Genomic DNA, 25289 nt, shown 5'->3' with positions numbered 1-25289 from the left:
TTTTTTAAGAGAACCTATTTTTGCTCCTAGTATCACTTTGAGAGCATTTGAGGCAAAGCCAGATTCATACTCACTTTGTCTCAAACTGTCCTTCCCATGAACTGGAACAGGACTTCCTTTCTGTCCTCTTCCCCCGAATGCTTAAATCTCCCTCTCTCCCTTGGATGTGTGCCACCTGGGAGGCCTCTATGTTGGCACCAACTCAAGCAGATTCCAGACACCTACTCACTCCTGAGACTGACTCCCTTTGCCCCATGGCTGCTTCTATAGCCACTATGCAGATCTATGAAGAACAGTCATTAGGCCACATGGCTGTGCCCACTGCCACTCTTTCCTAGTCTCAGCTAACTAAGAGCTGTTCCTGGGCCCTGCTTCTCCCATGGGGGCTTCTGATGGGCAGGCATCCCTGCTGGCCTTTCCTTCATCAAAGTGTGCTGACACACAAGCCCACCAATTATGAGTTCCCCTCCTCTCCATCCCGCTCACAGAGCCTTACAAAATGTGACTATAAATGTCAGTGCTGGGGTGTCTTGCAGGTGGAGCAGAGAAACCTCTTTACCCAGTTCCCAGCTCCATGGTCTGGGCCAGCTTTGAAAGTTCCAGTCCCGCCGGGCCTTGGTGGCACACGCCTTTAATCCCAGCACTCGGGAGGCAGAGGCAGGCTGCTCTCCGTGAGTTGGAGGCCAGCCTGGTCTCCAGAGCGAGTGCCAGGATAGGCTCCAAAGCTACACAGAGAAACCCTACCTCGAAAAACAGAGAGAGAGAGAGAGAGAGAGAGAGAGAGAGAGAGAGAGAGAGAGAGAGAGAGAGAAAGAAAGAAAGAAAGAAAGTAAGTAAGTAAGTTCCAGTCCCTCAGTACTCCGGAGGCAGATGCAGGCCAATATGGGTAAGTTGGAGGCCAGCCTGGTCTATAGAGCAAGTTCCAGGGCAGCCAAGGCTACACAAAGAAACTGTCTTGAAAAGCCAAAAAACAAAGCAAAACAAAAAGGGTCCCAGTCCCTCAAACCCTCTCCCACTCCACTGCTTCCAGAAGCAGCCTGATGTGCTAGGAAGAACACGTGACAGGGACCAAGGCAACCAGCCACTGGGCTTCTCAGGGTCTCTCAAGACATACTGCAGGTGACCCTGCAGGCTCTTGTACAGACAGCCTTAATTCCAAGAGTCTATTGGCTAGAGAAACCTGAGGAGCAGAGTTTCAAGGCCACATGAGGATTCCCTGGAGAGGGGGCCGCAACTGTTTGCTGGTAGCACTGCGGGTAACAGCAGGGCCTCATCACTTGCTGTCCCAGACACTCACCACCAGGGGATGACTGGTTCTCCCCAGCAACTGAAGCAACCCAAACCCTGACACACATTTCCTCCCCTGTGCCCTAACGATGCTCATGCGGTCCCATGTTCCTGCTCTAGGACAGAGACCTTTAAATAGAACCGAGTATCACCAAGGCAGGAATTTAAGCCAAAATCACAAGAGAAAGAAGCCACATGAAACCAGAGAGGGAAACAATCTGACAAGCAGGCGCCAACAAGCTTGGGCCTGGGATGAAAGCAGCGGTGTGCACAGAAGAATCTGTGCCCAGGCGAGCCGATCTCTCTGGAGACGGAGGAGCGGGGTGAATAAGGCTTCTCCCAGTTTCCCTGCGATCACAAGTACGTTTTCCTCTAAGCTTTTCAGCTCCTCCAATTGTATGGAGGGCTGCATGCATTTTCCACAAGTCTCTTAGAATTGCCAAACAAATTGCTGGGAGAAGGATGCAAACCATCACCATGGCAAATGGTAAACACCCATTCCCTTGGAGAGCTGGCCTGCCAAGAGGGAGGGACCACAGTGCGACCCTGAAGTGAATAGGGGAGTCTGGTCTTTCCACAGAAATGGACAGCCTGGGCCCAGTAGGGTCAGGAGCAGGCAGGAAGTCCCACTGTCAGAGGGGTTAAGGAGGCAGAGGCAAACCAGGTGCCCACTCAGAGCACAGGCTGGTCCAGGTCCAGGGCAGGGGATGATGCCCTTAGGGGCACTGATGACATACTATGGGGTGACGGGGAGACAGTTTTCCCACTGCGATCTGAGACAAATAAGAAGAATGAGGGAGCAGCTTCTACATCTCTGCAGTGCCCTGGCAGGGAGACGGGCTTTGCTCTCAACAGAAAGTGCCACCAGGAGCTCCAAATTCACATCTTGCCTGTGTGTTACAGTTAAGTTTTTGCCAACCCAATACAAACCTAGGCATACTTGGAAAGAAGGAATTCTCACTTGAAGAACTGCTCCCACCAGACTGGCCTGAGGAAGCAATGTCACATCTTGACTGCCAATTGATGTCAGAGGGCCCACCCCACTGTGAATGGTGTCATCTGTGGTCAGATGAGCCTGGGTTGTTTAGGAAAGGTAGCCAGGGGAAAGAAGCCTGTAAGCAGCGTTCCTCCTTGGTTGCTGTTTTGGTTCCCACCTTTGGGCTCCTGCCTCAACTTCCCTCGATGACGAGATGGCAATTGGAAGCTGAAATAAACCCTGTTCCCCTTGAGCTGCTTTTGGCTATGGTATTTAACACAGCAAGAGGAGGAAACTAGGACACCGTGTCACATCTTCCATGTCTAGAGTCAAGTCTGCAATCCCATGATGTGACCTAAGCTCTGGATAAAGCAACCCCAGGGAGCTGCAAGCAGTCCCGTGACGACCAATGCAGAGAGGGGAGGGGAGAAGAAGAATGTTCTGCATTTGCAGCATAGGACTCAGCAAAACCCTGGGTTTGAGTCTCTGGGCTCATTCACCCTGTCCCCACCCTGAAGACTCTTAAAGTCACCGACTGTGCACTGAGGAGTTGCCCCAAGAGGTCCCAGTGTCCCAAGGACACAATCCCACTGAGTGCTCTCCCAGAGACATCTCTGTATATGATACCCATCTGCGTGCCCAGTCCAGCAGGGGCTAGCATCAGAGTGTCATTTGGCTCTGGGAGGAGACACACTGGGCATCTTGGACCACCTGCAGGTCCTAACCATGGGCTCCCGGGAATCAGGAGCACCTGACCACCACACGAATGGCAGGAATGACTCCCAATCAGAGCTCAACAGGCTTCCACATAGCTGTTGAAGGTTACTCTCATGGGAGCCGTTATGAAAAGGAGGTGACCTTAGGCCTTCTCAGTGTCATTTTCCTCCTCTTAGTTCCTCTGGGTTAGCCTTCTTATGCACTCTTCCCACGCTGGGTGGGAGCCTGCAGTCTCCTCATCACGGACACTGTGGTACCGCGATGGACCTGCGCTCACCTCTAGGGTGAATTACTACTGATGAAATACGACCTATTACACACAGGTCATAGATGTGCTTCTCATACCCACACCATCAAGGAGGTCCTGTTAGTGACCCCTCTAACAAATAAGCCAGGGCTCAGAGCACCTCAGTGAAAGAAAGTCCATATGGGATCCTGGCTCTGATACCAGGCAAAGAAAGCTGGCCCAAGAAAACCTGGCTCCAGGAAGGCCAGTTCAATTGCATCTGGGCCAGAACTATCTAGCTCATTCCTAGGAAGCCTTTCTCGTGTGCTGAAGTGGGGATATGGCTGCAGCCTAATGGCTGTACCAACTGAAATACTCCACATAGCAGCATGAGCCAGAGATAATACACACAGGAAAAAGCCGCAAAGGGAGGTTGCATCCTTCTCTCCCAGTGTGGGAGTCCTGTGAATCTAGAAGCAAAGGAAGATTCCTTAGACCAGCCTGTCTTTTCCTGTCTTCTCAGGAAGGAAGTACAAACTATGCCAAGGTTCCCAGCCCTGGACTAAGACTAACATAAATGAAGACAGATGCCCTTGGGAGATTCACCAGTGAGTAACGATCCAAATGGGTGATTATGAGGAAGATTTCCATGTCTCAGGGCAAGATTCTGAGGCATAGTACCAACATAGAGCAGAGCAGGGCAGTAATGGCAGTATACTGAGGAATAAGGAGATCACATGGAGGGAAGACGATGGCACTCCAGTGAGGTCAAGGAAATCATGCTGACCTCAGGGAAACCTGACCTCAGCATGCCAACACCATGTGAGGATGAAGACTTAGGCTATAGCACAGAACGCTTGTGGGGAGAACAGGTAGTGGACCTTCTAACAGATCAATGAAGCCATGATGTCAACCCACTTTTGAAAGACTTGACATCATCCAAGACCAAGCCCAACATGCCCCAGGCAATGCTTTACTTCCCATCCCCTGCCTGTTTACCACAGTTCCGAGACAGCCACACAGTTGCAAGTGTCTTGGTGCAGGAGGGCATGTCCAGCTGGCATCAGACCTAGTGCAGGTCAGAACATTGGAGTATACAGCTAAACCTTGGAGCTAGGCTTTCAGGAGCCAAGGGGCGGTTATGGCAGCATGAAGAATATACCAGGGGCTAAGGCACCAAGCTTAGCCATATACAGTATCAAAGACTGCTGTGTGCAGCCTGTGTCACCAGTCCCTGGTGGCTGCCCAAGGCTTCTGCCTTCCAATCCTTTGCAGATCATGTCTTTCAGGCCAGCAGCACCCGGGCCCGCCCCAGCCTAACACAAGGGCCCAGAGGCACCATTCAGCCTGAGAGAAAAGCAGGGCCAAAAAAGGGGCTGAAGCCCTTGAGCCACCTAAGTTAATGGTTTCTCAGTTGTCCTAGCTGTCCAGTAAAACGTTCGAAGTGACTCTATTTTCAGTAACCTCGCTGGCTTTTAAGATCCAGACACTCAGGTTGCAATGTGTAGAACAAAGCAGAAATGTTCCTGGGCCCCTGTGCGGAGTCAGGCCTGAGGCATACAGGTCCAGAAGCCTGTGGCCATGCTGCCCTGGGAGTACAGAGCATGTGGCTGCTGTGGGTCAGTTAGGTACATGTGTACAGAGGCTGGGGCAGCAAGCAAATGGGCTGAGCACAACCCACCTCCCCTACTATGGACAGGCCAAGGCCTATCAGTGACAGACACTAGGCCAGGGCTGTCTTTCTTTGAGTCTTCACACAAGACTCTGGTCTTGTCTGACTTGTGGAGAGAACTTCTTCACCCACAGCTTCCTGTCTCGCTCTCTGAAAAGGCTCCTTGGGAAAGCTGAGCTTCCTGTCAGCAGACATTTGTATTCCAGAGAGCTTGCTCATGTCTGAGCATCAGCCTGAGGCCTCCTGGAGTACAAGAGGCCAGCCCCTAGGAAGAGGGGGCGGGTATAACTTTCACCTATTAAACTACAGAACAACAGCCACTTTCCATCTACCATCATAGAGATAAAGGACTCCTAAATGGCGGCAATTGTGGGGCTCGGGGTTAATGATACGGGAGATGCATTGGGGGGGAGACGACACACAAGTCTGGCCATGAGGGAATATGGGAAGGGAGTTTCTGAGGCCACTGATGCTCAAGAGTCACAGGCACAAGTCAAGAGCAGAAAGGTAATTTCAGGCCAATGCCGTGGGGAAGGACACTCAACACACCTGCGAACCAGGGCCTGGTGCAGCTGGGGTAGACATGGGTCTCAAAGAAAAGTTCAGGCCGAGGTCCTGGAGACAAAACAGCTAAGGAGGACTCGATCCTGAAACCATAAGGTCACTGGCCTGAGGAGGAGGGGTGATGAGGGCAACCTTAAAGCACTGAGTGACCACTCTGAAAGGTCACATGATAAAACAAGAAACACCTTGGAAGTAAGTGTGATGCAGTGCTGCCTTGGGGCATATGGATCGCCCTTTCACGAAAGACTGGGCAGCTCTTGGACCCTGACTTTTTACACCAATGCTATCTTTGTGATTTGGGAGAGCTGACAGAAAGGACAACAGCATCCACTGGAGCCCTCTCTGCTCCTCAGTCCTGTTTACTCCCAGGGGCAAGGCGGGGTGACCAGAGTCTGACAACACGGGATGCAGAAGAGACAGGCCACGCACAAGCTCCCAGCTCAGTCAGGAGGAGCAAGGTGGTCCAGGCAAGTTCATTAGATCAGCCAGCACAGCCCTTCCCAGGGCCCAGAGTGCCCAGGAACAAATTAGCAGGCAGGAGGAGACTGTGGGACCCCGAACCCTCTGCAGGAGGCAGCTCCAGGCTCTAGGCCAAGGTGCACTGATTAGGAAATGGAGCAGCACGAGAAGGTGGGGATGAAAGTGGTGTAACCTCAATGGAAAGAAAATGAAAATTGTGCAGACTCTGTTTCCACCACGGCATTTATCCTACAGGTCCCTCATGCATACAGACACATGTATGAGGAGAATCACCCGCCGCTGACTTCTAAAGTACAGTCAGAAAAGTCTAAAGGCCCATTGTGAAGAAGTGGTCAGTTAAGGGCAGTAAGGCCATGCAGTGTGGTCCTCCACAGAACAGGCTGGCCTGCAGGACTGCCTGGTGGCCACAGGCTCCCTGCCCTCTTCACCAGAACTCAAAGCTTCCACCCTGGACCCGGGAATTCCTTCAGCCTGCAGCGGTGCTGCTGAACTCTGGGAAGGTCAGGGGTCACTTGGGAGAGGATGCTGAGCTCCTGGCCTGCACATGCAGCCTTCTTCCAGCCTTCTAGTTTCCAGCAGGCCCCAGTCGTGTGAGGACAGGGGGCGTTCTTGTTGCCGGACTCTAACCTGGCATGTGGTGCTGCAGACAATGTACCTGGTGTCACATGATTTGGACAAGTGGCCCAGGCTCAGAGATGGGAAATGCTTTGCCAACAAGTGTGCACCTAATCATGTCACCAATCCCCACCACAGGCGGCTTGCATGGGGGAGGGGGGGGCAGTGTGCTCTTTCTTCCCCTTGGAGAGCTTTCAAAGATGAAAATGGCACCTGGTGGCAACTCAAGGTCATCAAGAAGAGGACCTAAACAATGTCACTTGTCTTCAAAGACTCCCCATTATCACAGGCCTTCCTCCTGGTCCTTACCCTAACTGGAGCCATGTTTCTTTCTCTTCTGTTAACGTGCTTTGTTAGCACCATTCCTGAACACACACGTGCATATACATGTGTACACATTTGAGCTCAGTCCATGAGGCATGTGCTGTATCTACCTGGTCTGTCTAATTTGCTGTGGTTTGTGCAATGTTCTTTTATTCCTGGCACACAGCAGGTACCCAATTAGGACTTGCTGAATGAATGAGTGAATGACTCCAGTAGTCATTTGATGACTGACTACTAATCAGTTGGAGAGATTGACAAATGGGGCAGAGTTGACCTGGGGCTGGAGTTCAGAAGGTGTGGAGTCTGGGGAGGTGGATACCATCCATATAGACGCACAGGGTGGGGGCCTCACAGGGTGATGACCTCATTCTTCCTTCTGTCCATCCCAAGAGGAGCAGCTTCACACTTGACATGACTCGTTAGATGAAGTCAAGGAAGCCAGCCACTCCAGCTTTACAACTGCAGCCCACATGGGTGGCACAGATACAAATCTGCATATAGAAACCTACATAAGCTGGGAAGATGGAGACGGGCACCACTCTGCCCTGAATATGGTCTTGAAAAGAAGTCCACGGGACAGGACAAAGGCCTCTAGGACTGGGAACCCATCCTCAAGCCCAGAGAGCAGACATGGGGGCTTTGGCATCTACACTCAGGAACAGAACACAGCAGTCCTGACTCCAAGCATGCAGAGTTGCTGAAACCATCTCCTAAGGATCACAGTGGAAGACAGACAGAGGGCTCAGCAGTTAATAGCTTGCAGGGGACCCAAATACAGTTCCCAGCAGCCATGCCAGGAGGCTCACGATCACCGGCAACTCGAGCTCCGGGGAATCGAACACCCACTTCTGGCCTTGTGAGCGCTGCTCTCACATGTTTAGACATAAATATAATAATAATGTCTTTTTAAAAAGCCTGGTGGTGTCTAAGCAGGGTGACACCTCCCAACAACTCCATGGCAGTGTCTGAAGGCACAACTGATCCTCACAACAGGGAATGTTTGAGGGTATTACTGCATCTAGCAGGTATAGCCCAAACAGGTCACTAAACATCCTGGCTGGCATAGGACAGGTCCCAACCACAAAGAATTACCCAGTTGAAGATGTCAATGAGACTGTAGCTGAGAAACTGTAAGATAATGGGTACAAAAGCTCTTTTAACAACTCTAGAAAATACTTCTTGGTGTTATTTGCATATTTTGAGGCAGCCTCTCATAATCTTCCTCCTTCAGTCCCCCAAGTATTAGGGTTACAGGTGCGTAGCCCCTGTAACAGAAAACATACTAAGAAACATCTCTTTTGCTTGCTTGTTCATTTGACTTGAGGCAGCCTCATGTATCCTATCTGGCCACAAAGTCACTATGTCATTTAAAGTGGCCTTGAACTCCTGGTTCTTCTGCCTCCAGCTCACAAGTGCTAAGGGTGCAGGTGTGTACCACTAGGTTCTGTTAATAAACACATTTCTAAAATTCAACGCACACCAAACCTTGAGGTAGAACACTACCTGTCAAATGTCAGGGCTCGGGTCCTCCACCGTGGGGTTGGGTGTGGCTAGGGGTCGTGCCTGCTACCAGCCAAAGGCATTAAATGGCGTACCCTCCCTCAGCAGAAAGAGCAGTGCCCAGCCCCTACCATTTGGCCTAAATAAACAATGAGCAGACTGTGTGGCCATCTCCACCACGGGAGTACTGGCCTTGTGACCCAAACTTGCAGTCATCTTGAGGTTGGCCTCATGGTCACCCCAGTACTGAGTCTGCTGCTCTGGGACTGGGATGGTCCCCGTTTTGAGTCCTTTGGCTTCTGCCAGCCTATGTTTCATCAGTACATGGCACCAGCTGGATCAGAAGCAACGCAAAGAAGTGACCTTTCCCTAGGAGACCCTGAGCCACTAACCCTCCAGCCAGCTGAGGGAAAGGGAAGGAGTGTCCATAGGCTAGTGTCCAGAGTAAGCCCCTCAGACATATGTGAAAAGAATACAAGCTACAACCCTGGCCCTGCTGCTGTCTAAACAACCCTGGGCAGGTGACAGCTTTCTTAGACCTTGGTTTTCTTGCCTGAAAAATGCATGACTACATCTCATTACCTCGAGGATTGAGATGAGGAATAGCTAGTAAGATACGAGCCAAGACCCAGGCAGTGTGTCCACACTGTAAATAACTAGCCCAAGACAGCTTCTACAGGGTATCTGCTGTGACAATACAAAACCTTCGCTGGGTCCCATGCTCTGACTCTGACCCCAGAGGCCCACAAAAAGCCAGCAGAAGCCCAACTTAGACCGTTACACAACTTCTTGTGGGTTTAGATGTTGCCTTCCTAATTGGGCTAGAAGGCCAAGAACAAGGAAACCTTTGTCCCGGCCTTCCCCTCCATGCTTGTGGTGGGTGGCATTACATCTGTACTTGGGGGAGGGGTTAAGCTATGGCTTGGGAGGTGTCAGCCACACTTGGGATTGATCCCAAGGTCACTGTCATAAGTTACCATCCAACACATTCCCTGTGTGGCACCAGGAAGGATGACTGGAATCCACCTGGGATGACCGGTGAGGGGCAGAGCCAGAGACAACAGTCAAATCCCTCTGACCACCTCCTCTGCCTGACCCTGCCTCTTAGGCTAAGCAAGCCCACATTTCTAAGGGGTGCCTCCCACTAAGGGACACTTTCATAATCGTTGCCTCGTTGACTCCAATTATAATAGAGATATTTGCGTGCACCACCAATGCCCGGCTTAATAGAGAACTCTTAAGTTGGCTGGGGCCACAACTAAGGCTAGGAGCAAAGTGCTACTGTCACTGTAGTAACGGTATAACCAGAAGCGTGTCTGAATGCTTCAAGGTGCCACAGGGTCTGCATGTACTGCTTGCTATACACCAGCAAGGAAAGTGGTTGGTGCCCGCCGACACACACACACACACACACACACACACACACACACACACACACACACACACACACACACTCATTCCAGGCCAGGCACAGTCTTAAACACATAAGCATATAACTTGTTTAATGCTAACAAAAACTTTATGGGCTATTTTAATTTTTAAAGGGAAATCAGAGATCTGGGCTGAGCTCAGTCCGTCGCCTACAGTGAGAATCTACTGAGAGCAGCAGTGAGCTATCTCCCTGCCATAATCAACCACGAGGGACTGACTGCTCTAGCATTGGAGGTCCCAAATGCTCAAGAGATTGCCCAGCCAGGTAGCAAGAAGAGCCCTGAACACCATGCTCTCTGCCAGCCACCAGAGGTTGGCAATGCCACCATTTAGAAGCAAACTGTACCCCCTGCCTGAGCCCAGACCTACCTGCTTCCTGTCTTCTGCCTCAGGGCTCCTATGGGGTGACTAAACAGCTCTTGGTACCTGATGAAGAACTAAGGAACCAATACACGGGGTGGGGGTGGGGATGCCCTTCCTGTGTCCTTGGGGGTGATTGGAGTGCTCCTGCCCCAGACCCCCTTTATATACTGAAGACCCACAGGATGTAGCAAATAGTGTGCTTTAGTCTTCTTAACTGGCAGCTGAGGGAGGGGACGCTGGACTACAGCACACTTGGGGCTGAACATGGAGCCCTGCTGGGACTCCAGTGTGCACATTCTGTCTTCAGCCCAGATAGCCAAGCTCTGGTGACTACCTGGTGCCCCTACCTGTTCCAAGTTCACCTTGCATTGGTGAAACTCCTAAACAGAGCCTCTCTCTGCCAATTAATCTGACCTTATTTCCACCATCACCTTACTCCCAATCTCTCTGCATGAGAAAGTCCACGTTCCACAGCCTGGCACCAATCTTGAGCTCTGACCCTGCCACCTGACTGTCCAGCCTGCTGGCTCTGGAGCATGTCCCGCCACACATGTCAGGCAGCAGCTCCTACCCCTCAAACTTCCTAGCCTTCTTCTGCTCCTAGCCATCCACTAGAGCTGTGTACTCCACCCACCACCAACCCACAGGGTCTGGCCAGCATCAGTGAGAGCAAAGGTCCTGGGAGCAGGAGGCCCCAGGAGAGACAACAACAACTGATAATGAATTATGAATTTCCGAATGTTGAGAAGTAAAGGCCCAGGTGGGGAGGGCTTGGGACCGGAACTACACTACTAGGAGGAAGATGACCCCCAGGAAGGGAATCTGGCGGCAAGAACTGCCTGTGCAAAGGGTGGGCAAGAGTCAGGCTTCAGGAGCTGCTGTGGAGAGCTAGTGTGGCATGAGGAACAGCATGAGGTTGACCTTAAAGAATGTGTTCAGAGCCAGGCAAGTGGCACACTCCTCTAATCCCAGCATTTGGGAGGCAGACACATGTGGATCTCTGTAAATTCGAGGCCAGCCTGGTCTACATAGTTAGTTTCAGGACAATTCAGAGATATATAGTGAGACCCTATCTTGAAAAAACAGACAGACAGACAGACAGACAGACAGACAGACAGACAGACAGACAGACAGACTGACTGACCTTGTTGTACAGGAGACAATCAATCTCCTTCCAGATGATAAATATGGAAAGGAAGGGCTAGGGAGTTAGGTCAACTGGCAAAAATGCTTGCCTTACAATGAATGAGAACTTGAGTACAATCAATCTGAAGAAAGAGAAAGTGAAAGACAGAGAGAGAGAGTGACAGAGAGAGACAGAGACACACACAGAGAGACAGACAGACAGACAGACAGCAACACAGAGAGACTGCACCAAGCATGGCAGCATATACTTAAAATCTCAGTGTTGCTCAGTGTTGGGGAGGCAGAAACAAGCAGATCCCCAGAGCTTGCATCCAGCCAGTCTAGCCTACTTGGCAAGTTCCAGGCCAAAGAGAGACCCTATCTCAAAAACAAAAACAAAGACAGCCTCCACATCCATGATGTGTGTACACACATGCCCACAGACTCATGCACAGTCCCAAAGGCCACCAGATCCCACCCTCGTGGTCAAAGTAGACAGGTGGCACCAAAAGTGACAAGAGAGGAGCTTGCTCTTACTTGCTTAAGGAGAAGCCAAGAGGCCCCAGGGTCCCTCTGTACCAGCCACACCCATCCCCACTGGCCCAGGAGGCACCACCCTGGGGGACCTTTGCCCATGTCTGTGCACTGATAACTAAGTCTCAGGTAGTGGGCGAAGGTGCCAGACGGCAGGCTCCACATGACCCTTGGAGCAGAAAAACAACTGACTCATCCAAGTGATCCTCCATTGTGAGGCTAATCCAAAACACGAAAACTGACTAGGAGTGGTTTCCATGACAACAGCTTGAATGACCTGCAATATGCACCAGGCCCACACCCTTCCACCTGCTACCTGGACACTAGGGGGGAGCTGGCCATAGTTCCAAACCTCCCTTCCCTGAGGACGAGAGGCTAGGGAAAGTATCCACAGGGCATTGTACTTTAGGGCCATGAGGAACATCTCCAAAAACTCCTCTTTTCCCGAGTATACAGCCTTGCCCTGGGGACCTGAACACAGATGGGGCCCTTTCGGCAGAGCCCTTCCTGAGGCAGAGCCCCTTATGCAGGCACTTAAGGGGCAGCACCATCAAGGTCAAGTGTCAGCTCCCAGCCAGGTCCATGTTGCTTGGCTTCTGACCTTGCACCTCTCAGGAGAGATGACCAGGTCAGTGCTGACAGCCCCAAGTGTCATGCCCCACTTCATCCTGAGTCCTTCAATCTGTCCTAGGCTGGTGCCATTGTCCCTAGACTACATCCACTCCTGCTCACTTCCTGGGGCCTCTGAGGTATGCAGCCTGATGCTCTTTCTCGTAAGAGCTGGTCTCTTCCCCAGGAAGACATGTCCTGGTCTGTATCACGTATCTGGTTTCTTGCTGAAACAGACTGCTCTAAAAATTTTCCCTCAGAAATACCTAAGTTACCATCCCAGGCTAGGGGCCAGCAATGTGTGTGCTGTGCATATGGCAGACTCAAGACCCAGCCAAGAGCCTCTCCACGAGACATCCGACAAGCACATGTTCTCCAGAACGTTTTTCCCCACACCTAGAGCAGCTTTGGTAGCTGCCCTGGGCTAGGGGCTCTCTCTAGTGTGTCTGGAGTAGAGGAACGGGGTCAGGGACACCCCTATGGGGGCACTGAGCTAACTACTGACCAGGCCATTTCTTTTCAGAAGAAAAACAGTACTGATGGGAGTGAACAAGACTGTGACAACACCTGGGAAACCACGGGCACTCGGGCCACATTTGCTCCCGGAAGAAGGTGCTGCCTCCTCATTGTTATTGTTATTTATTTTAAAGAACTTTATCATTATCATCATCATCATTGTGTATATGGCCTGCATGTATGTCTATGTACCACACGTGTGTCTGGTGTCCATGGAAGCCAGAAGAGTGCTTTGTATCCCCCGGAACAAGATTCATAAATAGTTGTGAGCTACCATGTGTCTGCTGGGATGAACCAGGGTCCTCTGGAAGAGCAGTCAGGGCTCTTAACCACGGAGTCACCTCTCCAGCCCTCCAGAAGATGTCATCTTAATGTAAACAAATTTATGCTATCGAGGTTACATGGCCCATGGATTTAGAGGCTGGCTCCACCTCCCATGTGCTTAAAACTAGGGAGCCCTCCCGCTCATTGGACTCTAGAGAAGTGACAGGGCAGGGGGCAGAGCAAGATCACCAGCAATGGTTCCAATGACACTTGATCACTTTCTAACTGCAGAGACTCGAGAAGGTTACCTATGTTGGTCTGAATGAGAAATGTCCCCCTCCGTCTCAGGCATATGAATATTTGGTCCCCAGTTGGTGTCACGGGGGACCTTTAGGTGGTGCACTCTCGATGGAGGATGGGCTTTAAGAATAAAATGCCTCAGCTATTTCCAGTCCACTCTTCGCCATGCTTTCCCAGCACTATGGACTCTCCCTCTGGAACTGTAAGCTAAACCAAACTCTTCTATAAGTCACTTTGGTCACAGTGTTTTATCACAGCAACAGAAAAGTAACTGACACACTACCCAATCTGCAACGCTTCTTCACCTTGAGGCAGTCAGGCTACATGTTGGCCCAAGTAACACAGAATAAGGTACTGCAGACCAGAGCCCATGCAGAGTGACTCTGAATATCTCCTGCTAGAGTCATCATCACTCTCCTCATACCTGACCTGGTTCTCCCAGACAGAGCTTGCCAGGGTCCCTGCAAGGTGCCAGCACTGTCCTCTGTGGGATTGGCAGACATTTCTGCCTCAAGGGTCTATACAATTACCCAGGCTCTGATGTCATCCTGGAGAACCACTGCCTGAGGAGCTGTAGGCACAGGAATTCGATATTTAGGGGCCTCCTGAAGGACAGGAGGCATGAGTGGGGTGGCTGCTTTTCACTGAGTGTCCACAGTACCTACAGGATGGTGGTGAAGGCCATGTGAACACTTGGTCACTGAGAGGTGGTGTATGAGCCACCAGCAGGGAACAAGCAGTGGATTCAGGAAGTCAATACTGAGCCCGGCCTCTGCCACACCCACACAGCTCTGAGCCTTAGTTTCCTGGTTATAGACAAGGCTAACAGACCTGCCCTGAGGGATCTAGAGAGGAAATGGGCTCAGGCTGGCTGCTTTTTGGACTAAGTCCAGGTCATGGAGTGGGGGCCAGTCAGGGCATAATTCCTGCCTTGACTGAGAACACAGGGAGAACCCAGGGAGTAAGCACATCACACACTAGCAGCAAGTACCCTCCAGGACTGAGTGTGGGAGCACTTTCCATCACTGCCCAGCTGCTGCTCCCTGCAAGCACCCATTTTACAAACCAGAAACCTGAGGCTCCATGAGGTGGAGGAGAGCCATGGCTACAGCCTCAGCCTATGAGAAGACAGAGCTCAGCAAATAACAGAGACTTTATAAAGAGGCCCATGGGGACGATCCCTACCCCATTGGGGACAATCCCTACCCCACTGCGGCCACCCCAGAACGCAAGCAGGAGGCAACTGGTAGGAAAAGAAACTCCACAGCAAGAGGTCTCTAGGAAGTGGGTGAGAACCATGAGATACTCAGGGGGCTGAGGCCACCAACCCTGAACACGTGGCAGACTGGAACACTGTCAGCAGGATGGCTGCTGTGTGACAAGAGTCCCTTTGTCCTGGCCCAGGAAAGGATCTCTAACCTCCAATTACTGCCGATGAAAAGTGCTGGTCCAAGCACCCCGTGCCCCAGGGAGGCCCGGGAACAGCCACTGTTTCAGCCACATTTCTGCTGATAATATGACTTTGTTTAGTGACCCCTGAGCTGCCTGCCAGAGGAAAGAATCATGTCTGTCCACAAAAGAGGACACATGGCACAAGTCAGCAGCGGCAACAGCAGCAATTGTCACCCCACATGAAAACCCAGGGGTCAGGACCCAGAGCTGCTGGGGAAATGGGTAGGGAGCAGGGAACATCCCTTGGGCTGATGAGAAATGTCAAGCAAGGCATACACAATATCAAATTAAACAATACAGGGGTTTTTCCACAAATGCAGGACATGGTTCAAAGGCTTTCAAGGGACCCTTGCTTGACCCCAGGTGCAACAGAAGGGTCTCATCCTGGGGTCAAAGTGGAGTCACCAGGCAATGCTAAGCACACTTGCCCTGAAGGCACAGACCTTATCTGGGCTCAGCAGCACTGTGACCATGAGCAGGACATCAAACCTGGGTTATACTAAAGCCTGAGGTCTGGCCTGCAGCTGAGCACTTGTCAGAGCCATTTCTACAGATGCCACAGCTCTTAGCTGTATGGCCGCCCTGGCCTCCCCCCCCCAACCCCTTCACAGCCAGGCATCACCCCCTCACTCACTTGGAATCTGTGCACCAATTCCAGGGACTGGCTGTCATTCTGATCAGCCTCGAGGATGACATCTGTCAGCTTGTGGATGATGACGTCCAGGGGGCCCTGCTCCTCAATTGGCCGGCTGAGGTTCAGCTGCAAGGTGGAAACACAGAAGAGCTTCAGTGCCTGAGTGCACATCTGGGACCCTGAGCATCAGTAGTGCCCCAGAGGGGAAGGGACTGAATCAACAGAGCAAGAATACAGGGGCTCACTACTCCTCATTCTTGGTAGTTGGGGATGTCTACATGTAGGTGCAAGTTTTCATTCATGCCCCCCAAAGGCAGAAAACAGGAGCAGGGGGTGCTACACACTGGCTGTATGGAGAAAGCATTTATTGAACACACTGCAACTGCCCAACGACCTAGGGGAACCAGAGCTCAGAGAGGTTAAGAAAAATGACCAGTTACCCAGTCACAACTCCATCTAAGCAGTGTTCTTTCCCTCTGAGGCCTGGGCAGAGTGATGCTCTTATACTCGCCAGTATAGGAGTCACTGACTCCTATACTCGCCAGTATAGGAGTCACTGACTTGAGAAGCCAGGCACTTGCATTCCACCCTGAGATGGGGCTGTGTCGCTGACGCTGACGGCGGAGGGGTGCAGGATCACAGAGTTGCCCCTGATCAGCTGAACACTGCATGTACTGCTCCCTTGGGGAATGTGTTTGTTTTTTCAAGAACCCGGGGTTGGGAAGATCAAGCCTCGGGGGAGCCAGAGTGACCAGCTGATATTCAGCATCACCTGACCCCAAGCCAAGAGCACCTGCCAACAACTGGGGCAGCCTGACACCATGCTTCCTGAGGCGCCAGATGTCTGCCCCCAGCATGTGGCCACCACCACCTGCATGCAAGGCTAGACTCTTGGAGGCAAGTTGACGCCAGCCTAGCACCTGGCTGACCCCCCACATAGCCTAGGCCAGGCCAGAGAAGGCAATCCCTGACTTACTCCCCACCCTCAAGTGCAGCTCCCTCTGGGATGCAGGGCTGGCTGTGCCCATGTCATTCGTGATACAATACAGCCACAGACAGTCATTCTGAGGAAGACAGCAAGCTAATGACATACATATCTGTCTCCTTTTATTTTATGGGAAAGGATATCACAAACAAAGCAAGTGAGAGCAGAGACTTAAAAAAAAAAAAAAAAAAAAAAAAACGTGATTAGGATCTGGGTGGGAGAGTTCAGCTTGGATGCAAAGAGTTAAGGCAACTGATCTGAACTCCCAACCCATCCTTTATCCTCTGCTCCATGACCACTCTGTCCCCTCAATCTCAAAAGTCACACAGCTGCTGTTCTCTGGCAGAACTGTAGCTAGGGGCCCTCATGGAAGGAGAAGGAAGGCAGGTCAGGACACAGGTCCCTGCACCTGGTCCTTGTGCCACTTTCGGTCCTGGTATTTCTACACAGCCCATCTCCCAAGACCACCAGCTATTTCTGTGGCTCCAGTTACATTTTTGGTTCCCTGTCCCAGCAGGCCTATAGGTGGTGACAATTCCCCACACTTGTTCATACTACGTATTCTGTCTTGTCGGCCCCTCAGGCCCTTGCTCACACCTGTTGCAGAGACACCCTTATTTTAATTCTTTTCTGATAAACCTTTGGAATGTGCCAGCTCTTTCCTGTTGTCCTTAACTCCACTTTTTATGGTCTTCCAGGAGGGATGTTAAAAGGTCACCCCTATTTAAAGAAAAAAAAAGTACCAGAGACCTCCCAATAAGAAAGCATCAAGGACTATGCTTCCCTCCCATGGTGACAAGCTTGTGTACCAAACAAAACAAATACAGCCAAGACACCAGACTGAGGAGGGAAGGGATGCAGCCCAAGTGTCTTGGCATTATTTGAAACTGGATCTGGCTTGTCTCAAAGCTAAGGTGATCACCCTGACTCTGCCTCCTGGGTGTCTTCTGAGACCTCACAGCAAGGCAAGGAGACGGGGATGACCTTCCTTCCTCCTAGGACCAGAACACCGAGAACCTAGGGAGGAAAAAGGACCAACCACATTGTGTAGCTGGAAGCAGACTGAGGTCAAGCAGAAATGCCAGTGTCGGCCCCTAGCCTCAATTTCCCCAGAGGAAACTGAAAGGGTCGCTCTGGTTCTTTATGCTGATTCTACACTACATTGTCATCCAACCCCAACAGGATCTGAAGGGAAATGGAGAAGCTTCCAGAACAAGAAGAGACACACAAGGAACTACAGCCATGCCTGCTGGGTTCCACGATGGCAGGCACCACAAACAGAAGACCATTATTTTCAGACCATGACAACCATGAAGAGAGAGCTGCACCCCAAAAGTGACAGTGGGCACTCCCCAAGTTCAGACAGAATTACCACGCTTGTGTCCACATCTCCCGTCCTCCCTGGACCAGGTATTGGAGAAGGGGAAATAGTGTCAGAACCTAAACTGGTTACCAGTTAGAGCATGGTTATGTTAATTATTGTTGTTTTAGGGGTCGGGAGTGAGTCTTAGGCACTAGAGTATGCAAGGACAGAAATGAGCCAGAGAAAAGCCAGGGATCCCCCGAGGATCGGGGAAGGAGGTGGGCATCAGCCTAAGGCCTGTAGACCTGACAACCGGGGGCTGTTTGGAAAATAAGCTCCCTGTGTTCCTGGCTGCTCTGCAAAAGGTAAACAGTTGAGTCTGGAAGCCAGCCACCTTCCTTTGTATATTTTCCAAGCAATTTTATGCCAGTAAAGCCTTTTCACAAGAACAGCAATTTGGGACACGCATCAGGCTTGGTGTGGTTCCACTCTGCAGCATGGTCACCACCTCCTGCCATGGCATCCCCCTCTCCCCTTCCACAGGGTTTCTCTCTGTAGCCCTGGCTGTCCAGGAGTTCTCTATGTAGACCAGGGTGGCCTTGAACTCACAGAGATCTGCCTGCTGCTGCCTCCAAAGCCATCACACTGAGCTATCTTTCCTTGTTTTGTAATTCAAGCAGGCCTTGAACTTGCAGCCATCCTCCTGATTCTACCTTCTGAGTGTTGGGGGTAACAAGCATGTGCCACCATAGCTGGCCTTGCAGGAGCACCTCTGAGTTGTATATGGGCCTTTCTGCTTCTCCTCAAGTGGCCAAAGAAGCCACCAGCATTCTCAAGGGATGCTGCCCTGAAAGAACCTCACAGAAGTGGGTCTCCTTAGAGGCCTGGACAGTGCATTGTGGGAGTGAAGGGCTCTGAAACCAGAACACTGCAGAGGGGATGATGCAAAGGAAAGAGCACATCATAGAGGAGGGGCCTTCAAGGGAGTGACTGCACAGAGGGGACGCTTCAGAAAATAGCACAGCAATGTCTCCTAAGTCAGGGTGAGAGCAGGACTCAGGGATAAAGAACTCAATGTGTGTTCACCATTCTGTTTGTCTGACCGCTTGGCTCCCAGAACATTCCCAGAGACTTCCTGCTTTCCCCTCGGAAGGGGTGTGATCTGTCCCTCTCCATGAGTGTTAAGGGCGTCTCAATGAAAGGCCTGACTATGGGTGCTCCCCTTCCAAGTCTTGCTGTCCTGCAAGGCCAGCACTGGACATGGTTCCATGCAGCACACAGGGTTCTGAATTCAGAGAGGACAAAGGACCACTGTTTCCCTCGTTGACAAGGGCAGTGAAGGGGGGTGGCAGGGCTGGGACCAAGTTGGCAAACCCCAGTGGCCCTCCAGTCACCTTTGACTTCCAAAACAGTAACAATTAACATAATCATACCCTACCTGGTAACCAAGCTAGGTCCTGACACTATGCCTCCTTCCCAGGTACTAGCACAGGGAACCAGCCAGAGATATGAGCAAGGCCGGGAAACCCACCTAACCCCACGATCATCTAAACTATAGCTTCAGTTTCCCCATTCACAAAATGAGAATGCTGTTAACTCTTCCACACGCTGCCCAAGGCAGTGGTTCTCAATTCATCTTGCAACAAACAGGAAGAATTCATAGGTCCCTCATCTCACCCATACCCACAGGACCACCCACTGACTTCCCATGCTTCCCCAGGGCAACTCACCCCTATCCCCATGGATTGCTCATGAATTTGGGCCCCTGGCTGGGGGGGGGTGTTCTTTACTACAAAACATGTCCCCAGCACCTGATCATGGAGACACAAGGCCGCTAAGCAAAATCTATGGCTTCCTAGATGGTAGGGTGTTGCTAATTTCAAAGTTCAAACGCTGGTGTGGGACAAAGACAGGTACAAGGACTGGCCTTCACGGCTCCACCTTCTCAGAACTTCAGCTACCTAAAGAAACCTCACTGTCCTGCAGCACACACAGCTGCTGCATACATGGTTAGACCCTGATCATTATAGGCAGAGATCCAAATTCCCCTCAGAGGAACACTGAGGCAGCACAGTCACGCTAACGGTACTTTGCCGATGGGTATGGCATCCCTCAGTAAAGGTAAATGCTGTATCTCCCTCTCCTTACTGTTTGTATTATGACCAATATAAAACCCCCAACCCTCTGGTAGGAGCATGTCATAAGAACTCAGCACGGGTCAGAACTTCAATTCTGCAGAGCCAGGGTCCGAGCACTGGCTCACATTAACATCCTTAAAGAGTATGCTGCCACACCTGAGCTCTCTGTGGTTGTTAATGACAACAGTCACCCACGAGGTGCTGATGGGAAGCCAACACACTGCATTCCTAACAAGCACTGAGCACATGGGGTGCAGATGAAGACAATGAGTCACATAGAGGTTCAGTGGCATGCACAAGGGCATAGTTTCACATTATGGAAACCCAGGGTTCTCTACTACTGACACCAGGCTTCTGTCCACACCAAAGGGCGTGCTAGCTGCCTGGGGTTTCTTCCACCTCTCCTCCCTGCATGCAGTCCAAGAGTGGTTTGTTTTCAGATGTGACTTCAAATGGGATCCACCACATGAAAAGTTTTGTCTTAAGTCAAGGCTGAGTGGGACAAATGGCCCAGATAAAGGGCCATGGGATCTGGCAGAAGAGCCAACTCTGAGGTTGCAGTCTAGCAGACAGAAGTGGGTCTCTCAACCTGGGCCTTTCATGGATAGATCCCAAAGGCAGTAGGGTCTCTCTGCAGATTTGATTCCAAAAGCAGCCTGAGGGAGGACATGAGCACTTCCTGAAAAAGCACCCAGAGGAGTGTCACATGTCCCTCAGTTAGGAGCTTGAGTCTGGCCACCCAAACCTGTAAACTAAGCCAAGTGAGATATTGGTCATCCCAATGGCCTCTGCACCAGATCAAATAGGCAGGCTGGTTCCTGTATTCCCTGACACAGTTCCCCAGTGACTGTTCCCAAGCAATGGGAAGCAACGGCAATTCAATTAAAGCAGAAGAGTAGACAACATTTTACCCCAAAGGCGGGCTAAGACAACTAATGAGCCAGACAATCACAGCACCTCCTGGCACTAACATTTGGGGAACTATACGGCTACTGCAGGTAATCAGTGAAGTCTAGCTTGTTAGGCCTGCTAGAGTCCATGCTCTGACCCTAACATCTCCAAGCAACACTCTGAGAGATACAGAGCCATCCAGCAGCATGGCTCCTTAAGAATGGTACTGAGGGGCTAGAGAGATGGCTAAGTGATTAAGAGCACTGGTTGCTCTTCCAGAGGACCTGGGTTCAATTCCCAGCACCCACATGGCATCTCATACTATCTAAAACTCCAGTTCCAGGTGCCCAGCACCCTCACACAGACAAACACCAATGTCACAAAATTATAATTAATTAATTAATTAATTAATTAACAACAACAACAAAAGAATTGCATTGAACGTCTTCATTTCTGACAGGGCAGTTACATTATCATACAGTATGACACACACAGGTTATCTTTTTTAAAATGGAATATAACTCTTTTTTCTCATTTTTATTGGTTTGAGAATTTTATACAATGTATTTTGATCATAGTCACACAACCAGACACTCGTCCCAGATCCATCCCCAATCCCTACCCACCCAACTTTATATCCTTTCTGGTTTTTAACCCACCAAGTACAGCTCTTGGACATGTGACCTTCCACTGAAGCATGGCCAGCCAACCACAGGCCACACACTTCTCCTGACAGCTATCAATTACCAACAGCTATAGGTGAACTTTGAACCTACCTCTCTCCAAGCAAGAATTTTATATGGTTTGTACTTACTGAGTGCCAGCCAGAGGAAGAACTTGTCTTTTGTGAAGAGATTCCATACCGTTCTAACCAACAACTTGTCAGGCCAGCTTGTAAGAGACACTGTGGCCAAGACAATGATGGCTGGAATGGCTGGAACCACACACCTTGGCCAAGACTGCTCAGCTATACAAACTTCTTAACCTGATACAAACTTCCACCCTGGAGATAAGACTCTGGAGGGGGGCAGGAATGGTCACTGGAGCTCTTTCTTCCTCTTCCCCTTGTGGCCACAAAGAATAAATCTTCCTCAACTTTTCACTATTGCTCCTCTGTCTCATCGGTAGATGGGTGGGCAAACCCAGCTTGCTGGGAAACTAGAGTCCAGACTCTGATCCTGAATGCTCCGATAACATTACAGACTTTAACACACTCAAATCTGAAGGGGGAGGGAGGGGAAAATAGCATTGAGCAGCAGGGGAAGACGGCTCGGTCTAAAAAGTGCCTGCTACATCGGTATGCCAACCTGAGTTCAAATCCCCAGACCCTGTGTAAGAGGCGATTACAACAGCACACATGTGTAACCCAAGGGCTACAGGTAGGAGTTAGGTCGACAGGTAGATCCCCGCCAGTCAGCTTAGCTGAATGGACAAACTCCAGGTTCAGTGCGATCCGATCTCAAAAATAAGGTGGGGCGTTATCAAGGATAGCTGATGTCTACCTCTGCCTTTCACATGCACAAAGACACAAACATACACACACACACACACACACACACACACACACAGAGAGAGAGAGAGAGAGAGAGAGAGAGAGAGAGAGAGAGAGAGAGAGAGAGAGAGAGAGAGAGAGGAGATATTCAGAAGCCATTATGATGGCAGCAAAGACATCCCAGAGGAGACCTTAGCTTCGGAAAACCAAGGAAATAGGAAGGGTGACCTGGGAGGAGGAAGGCAAAGCTGTGCTTTCTAGGACACAGGACAGCACAGCACCCCTGGTTTGAGTAAGTGGTCCGTGTCCCCCATGTGGGAAGATATTTGCTCTCTCTTTCCTGATGGCCCTGTGGCAAGTGAAAGGAGTGTGTGTGTGTGTGTGTGTGTGTGGCGGTGTGTGTGTGTGTGTGTGTGGCGTGTGTGTGTGTGTGTGTGTGTGTGTGTGTGTGTGTGTGTGTGTGTGTGTGTGTGTCACTGTTTCAGGACCTCAGGTCACCTGACAACCCAGGACCTCACATCCACTTGACTGATATGGCAGGAGGTTTCCCTACTCCATTTCTGCACTTACTGATACAAAGGACATGTTAAATACTACCAAATGGGCCCCAGTGGGGTTTGGATGGGCTTTTAAAGCTATAGTTTTATAGTTCTGAATCTACATAGAATACAGCAACAGAGATTTATTCTGCAAGGGAAGACTACTTCCTGATCTTTTAGAATTATTAGGTGGAAACCTTGAACAAGCCACACATGAATCTAGCTGTTCTCCAGCACCCAGGGAAGTCCCGGGGGTCCCCTCCACCTGCCCACAAGTCCCTCGATGGCAGCCACTTTGGCCAAGTGGACTGTCCATTGATGTTGTTACTATACGCAGTGGTGCCCAAGGGCTCAAGACAACATGATGGGAACTAAAAACCCTCCCTCTGTCACCAGGCAGTCTCTTATGGTCCTGAGGAAAGACAGACTTCACATACAAGCTGGCAAAAAAGATAGACAAGACCGTACCGAATGCAGGGGAGTCACAGGTTACACCCCAAAGTCTGTCTGTCCTCTCACTGCGTGCTGGGAAATGGGGACTGGAGAAAGAGACTCCCGGGGTCCTCTTACCTCAGCTCCCTAAGAACTATCTTCCTCCTGAGCCACCCTAAGACGATAGATATTTTCTTTAAATTTTGCCAAATGTTAATGGGCTAAATATTGTTAACTGTAGTTCTTACTTGATAACAGTTTTATTATATATAACTTTACTATGTTAAAGTTAAAACCCTTCTTTTTATTTAGACAGAAAAGAGGAGATGATGGGGGGGGTGTCCTGTATAAAATTTTCTCTTATTGGTTGATGAATAAAACACTGTTTGGCCAGTAGAGAAAGGAAGATAGGCGGGACTAAGAGACGTGGGGAATTCTGGAAAAGGTAGGTAGAGAGGTGCAGCTGGAGAGGAATCCATGTAGACCACAAAGGAGTAGCAAGTCCAGATCATATTTCGGTAAGCCAAGACCACGTGGAAATACATAGATTAATAGGAATGGGCTAATAAATAAGACAGAGCTAGCCAATAAGAAGCCCTAGCCACCAGCCAACAGTTTAATAACTTAACATAGCATCTGTGTGTTCATTTGTGGTTGAAGAGGCTGTGGGACAGACAGAACAAGAAAACGCCAGCAACATCACCCCAGGCATGAAGTGGTCCCTCCCAAGCAGAGGGACCAAAAGATCAGAGAGGGCTAAGTGTCTGGATGGACAGGCCTAGGCCTAGGGAGAATGCATCCTTCACCCTCAGACTGGCTTCCTCGCCTGCAAAGCAAAGACAAGGAAACACCTTTCCATAGGGTACACCCAGACATGAGGCAATCCCGCCCAGCAGGGCCAGCCCACTGCGCAGATGTCAGCAGCAGGGATTTCAGCTGAGATCACATGAGGCTAGATTTTCTCTAGCTTCTATTTAATTCTTGTTGGCTGTCCGCCAGGATGATCCAAGCAATCCCTTCCCCAGAACCACGGGAGCCTAAGCCCCATACCAGGTGCTGAACTGAGCAAATCACACATATCATTATTTCCCCTAAACTCCTAGTCTGGAGCAGCTGAGGTCTGGTGATCATTTACATGTGAGACGAAGAAGATTCCAGAAGGTCAAACAATAAACTGAGACTGGGCAGTCAGTAAGCAAGGGGGGTGGCCACACTCTGGTTCTGTCCTTGTGCTCCAAGGCACAGTTTTTTTGTTTTGTTTTTGGTCCCCTCCCCCCATCCCCTGTCCCCCCGTCCCCCAGTAGCTTTGGAGGCTGTTCTGGAACTCACCCTAGTAGACCAGGCTGGTCTCAAACTCACAAAGATCCGCCTGCCTCTGCCTCCCAAGTGCTAGGATTAAAAGTGTGCACCACCACCGCCCGGCTCTGAGGCGTAGTTTCAAAGCCCCTCTAATTTCCTCAGAAGGCTGTTAGCTAGATACTTTTCCTGGAAGTGACCAGCAGCCGCAATGTAGCCCAAGATTATGTCCGAGTAGTTCTGGCCTACTTGCAAGAGAGTGTCTGCCTGGGCATCTCAGCCACAGGGGTCTCAGTCTTTACAGCTCTAGATTTCTGAAAATCTAGTAGAAGGAACTGAACTCTCCAGCAAAATGCTATTTCCCGAGCCCTCATCAGGAAGCACAGGATCCCACTAAACCCCCCACCCCATGGAAGCATCCCAAAGCATGCACACCACTGGGACTTGGGGTATCTCCATCCTGCTAGCAAGCCAACACGCAGGACATTATTTATAATCACCCAAAATGAACAAATCATATCCACCAAGAAGGGTTGTGGTGGGATATCAAGCTGCCATAGGAAGTGACCCAGTGTAGTATGCTATGGAGTGTATGAGCAGAGAGAGGCTACAGACATCTACCTG

The 25289-nt window shown here is 50.6% G+C and overlaps 1 protein-coding gene across 3 annotated transcripts in view; it reads right to left on the bottom strand.

Annotated features, from left to right (window-relative positions):
- Itpk1 (inositol-tetrakisphosphate 1-kinase) overlaps positions 1–25289 on the bottom strand; it is a 136868-nt gene that overhangs the window by 38717 nt on the left and 72862 nt on the right. For all 3 annotated transcript variants that reach the window (XM_027419165.2, XM_027419164.1, XM_027419166.2), the window contains one exon: positions 15590–15715. Coding sequence is in view for 1 of the 3 variants with exons in the window: in XM_027419164.1 (XP_027274965.1) it covers positions 15590–15715 (126 nt within the window). In the remaining 2 variants the exon portion in view is untranslated. The remainder of the gene's footprint in view (positions 1–15589; positions 15716–25289) is intronic.

The sequence above is a fragment of the Cricetulus griseus genome, chromosome 5, assembly GCF_003668045.3.
Source record: "Cricetulus griseus strain 17A/GY chromosome 5, alternate assembly CriGri-PICRH-1.0, whole genome shotgun sequence".
Lineage (NCBI taxonomy): Eukaryota > Metazoa > Chordata > Mammalia > Rodentia > Cricetidae > Cricetulus > Cricetulus griseus.
Note: the sequence above shows the minus strand (reverse complement) of the source record. Positions and strands in the feature narration are given on the sequence as shown.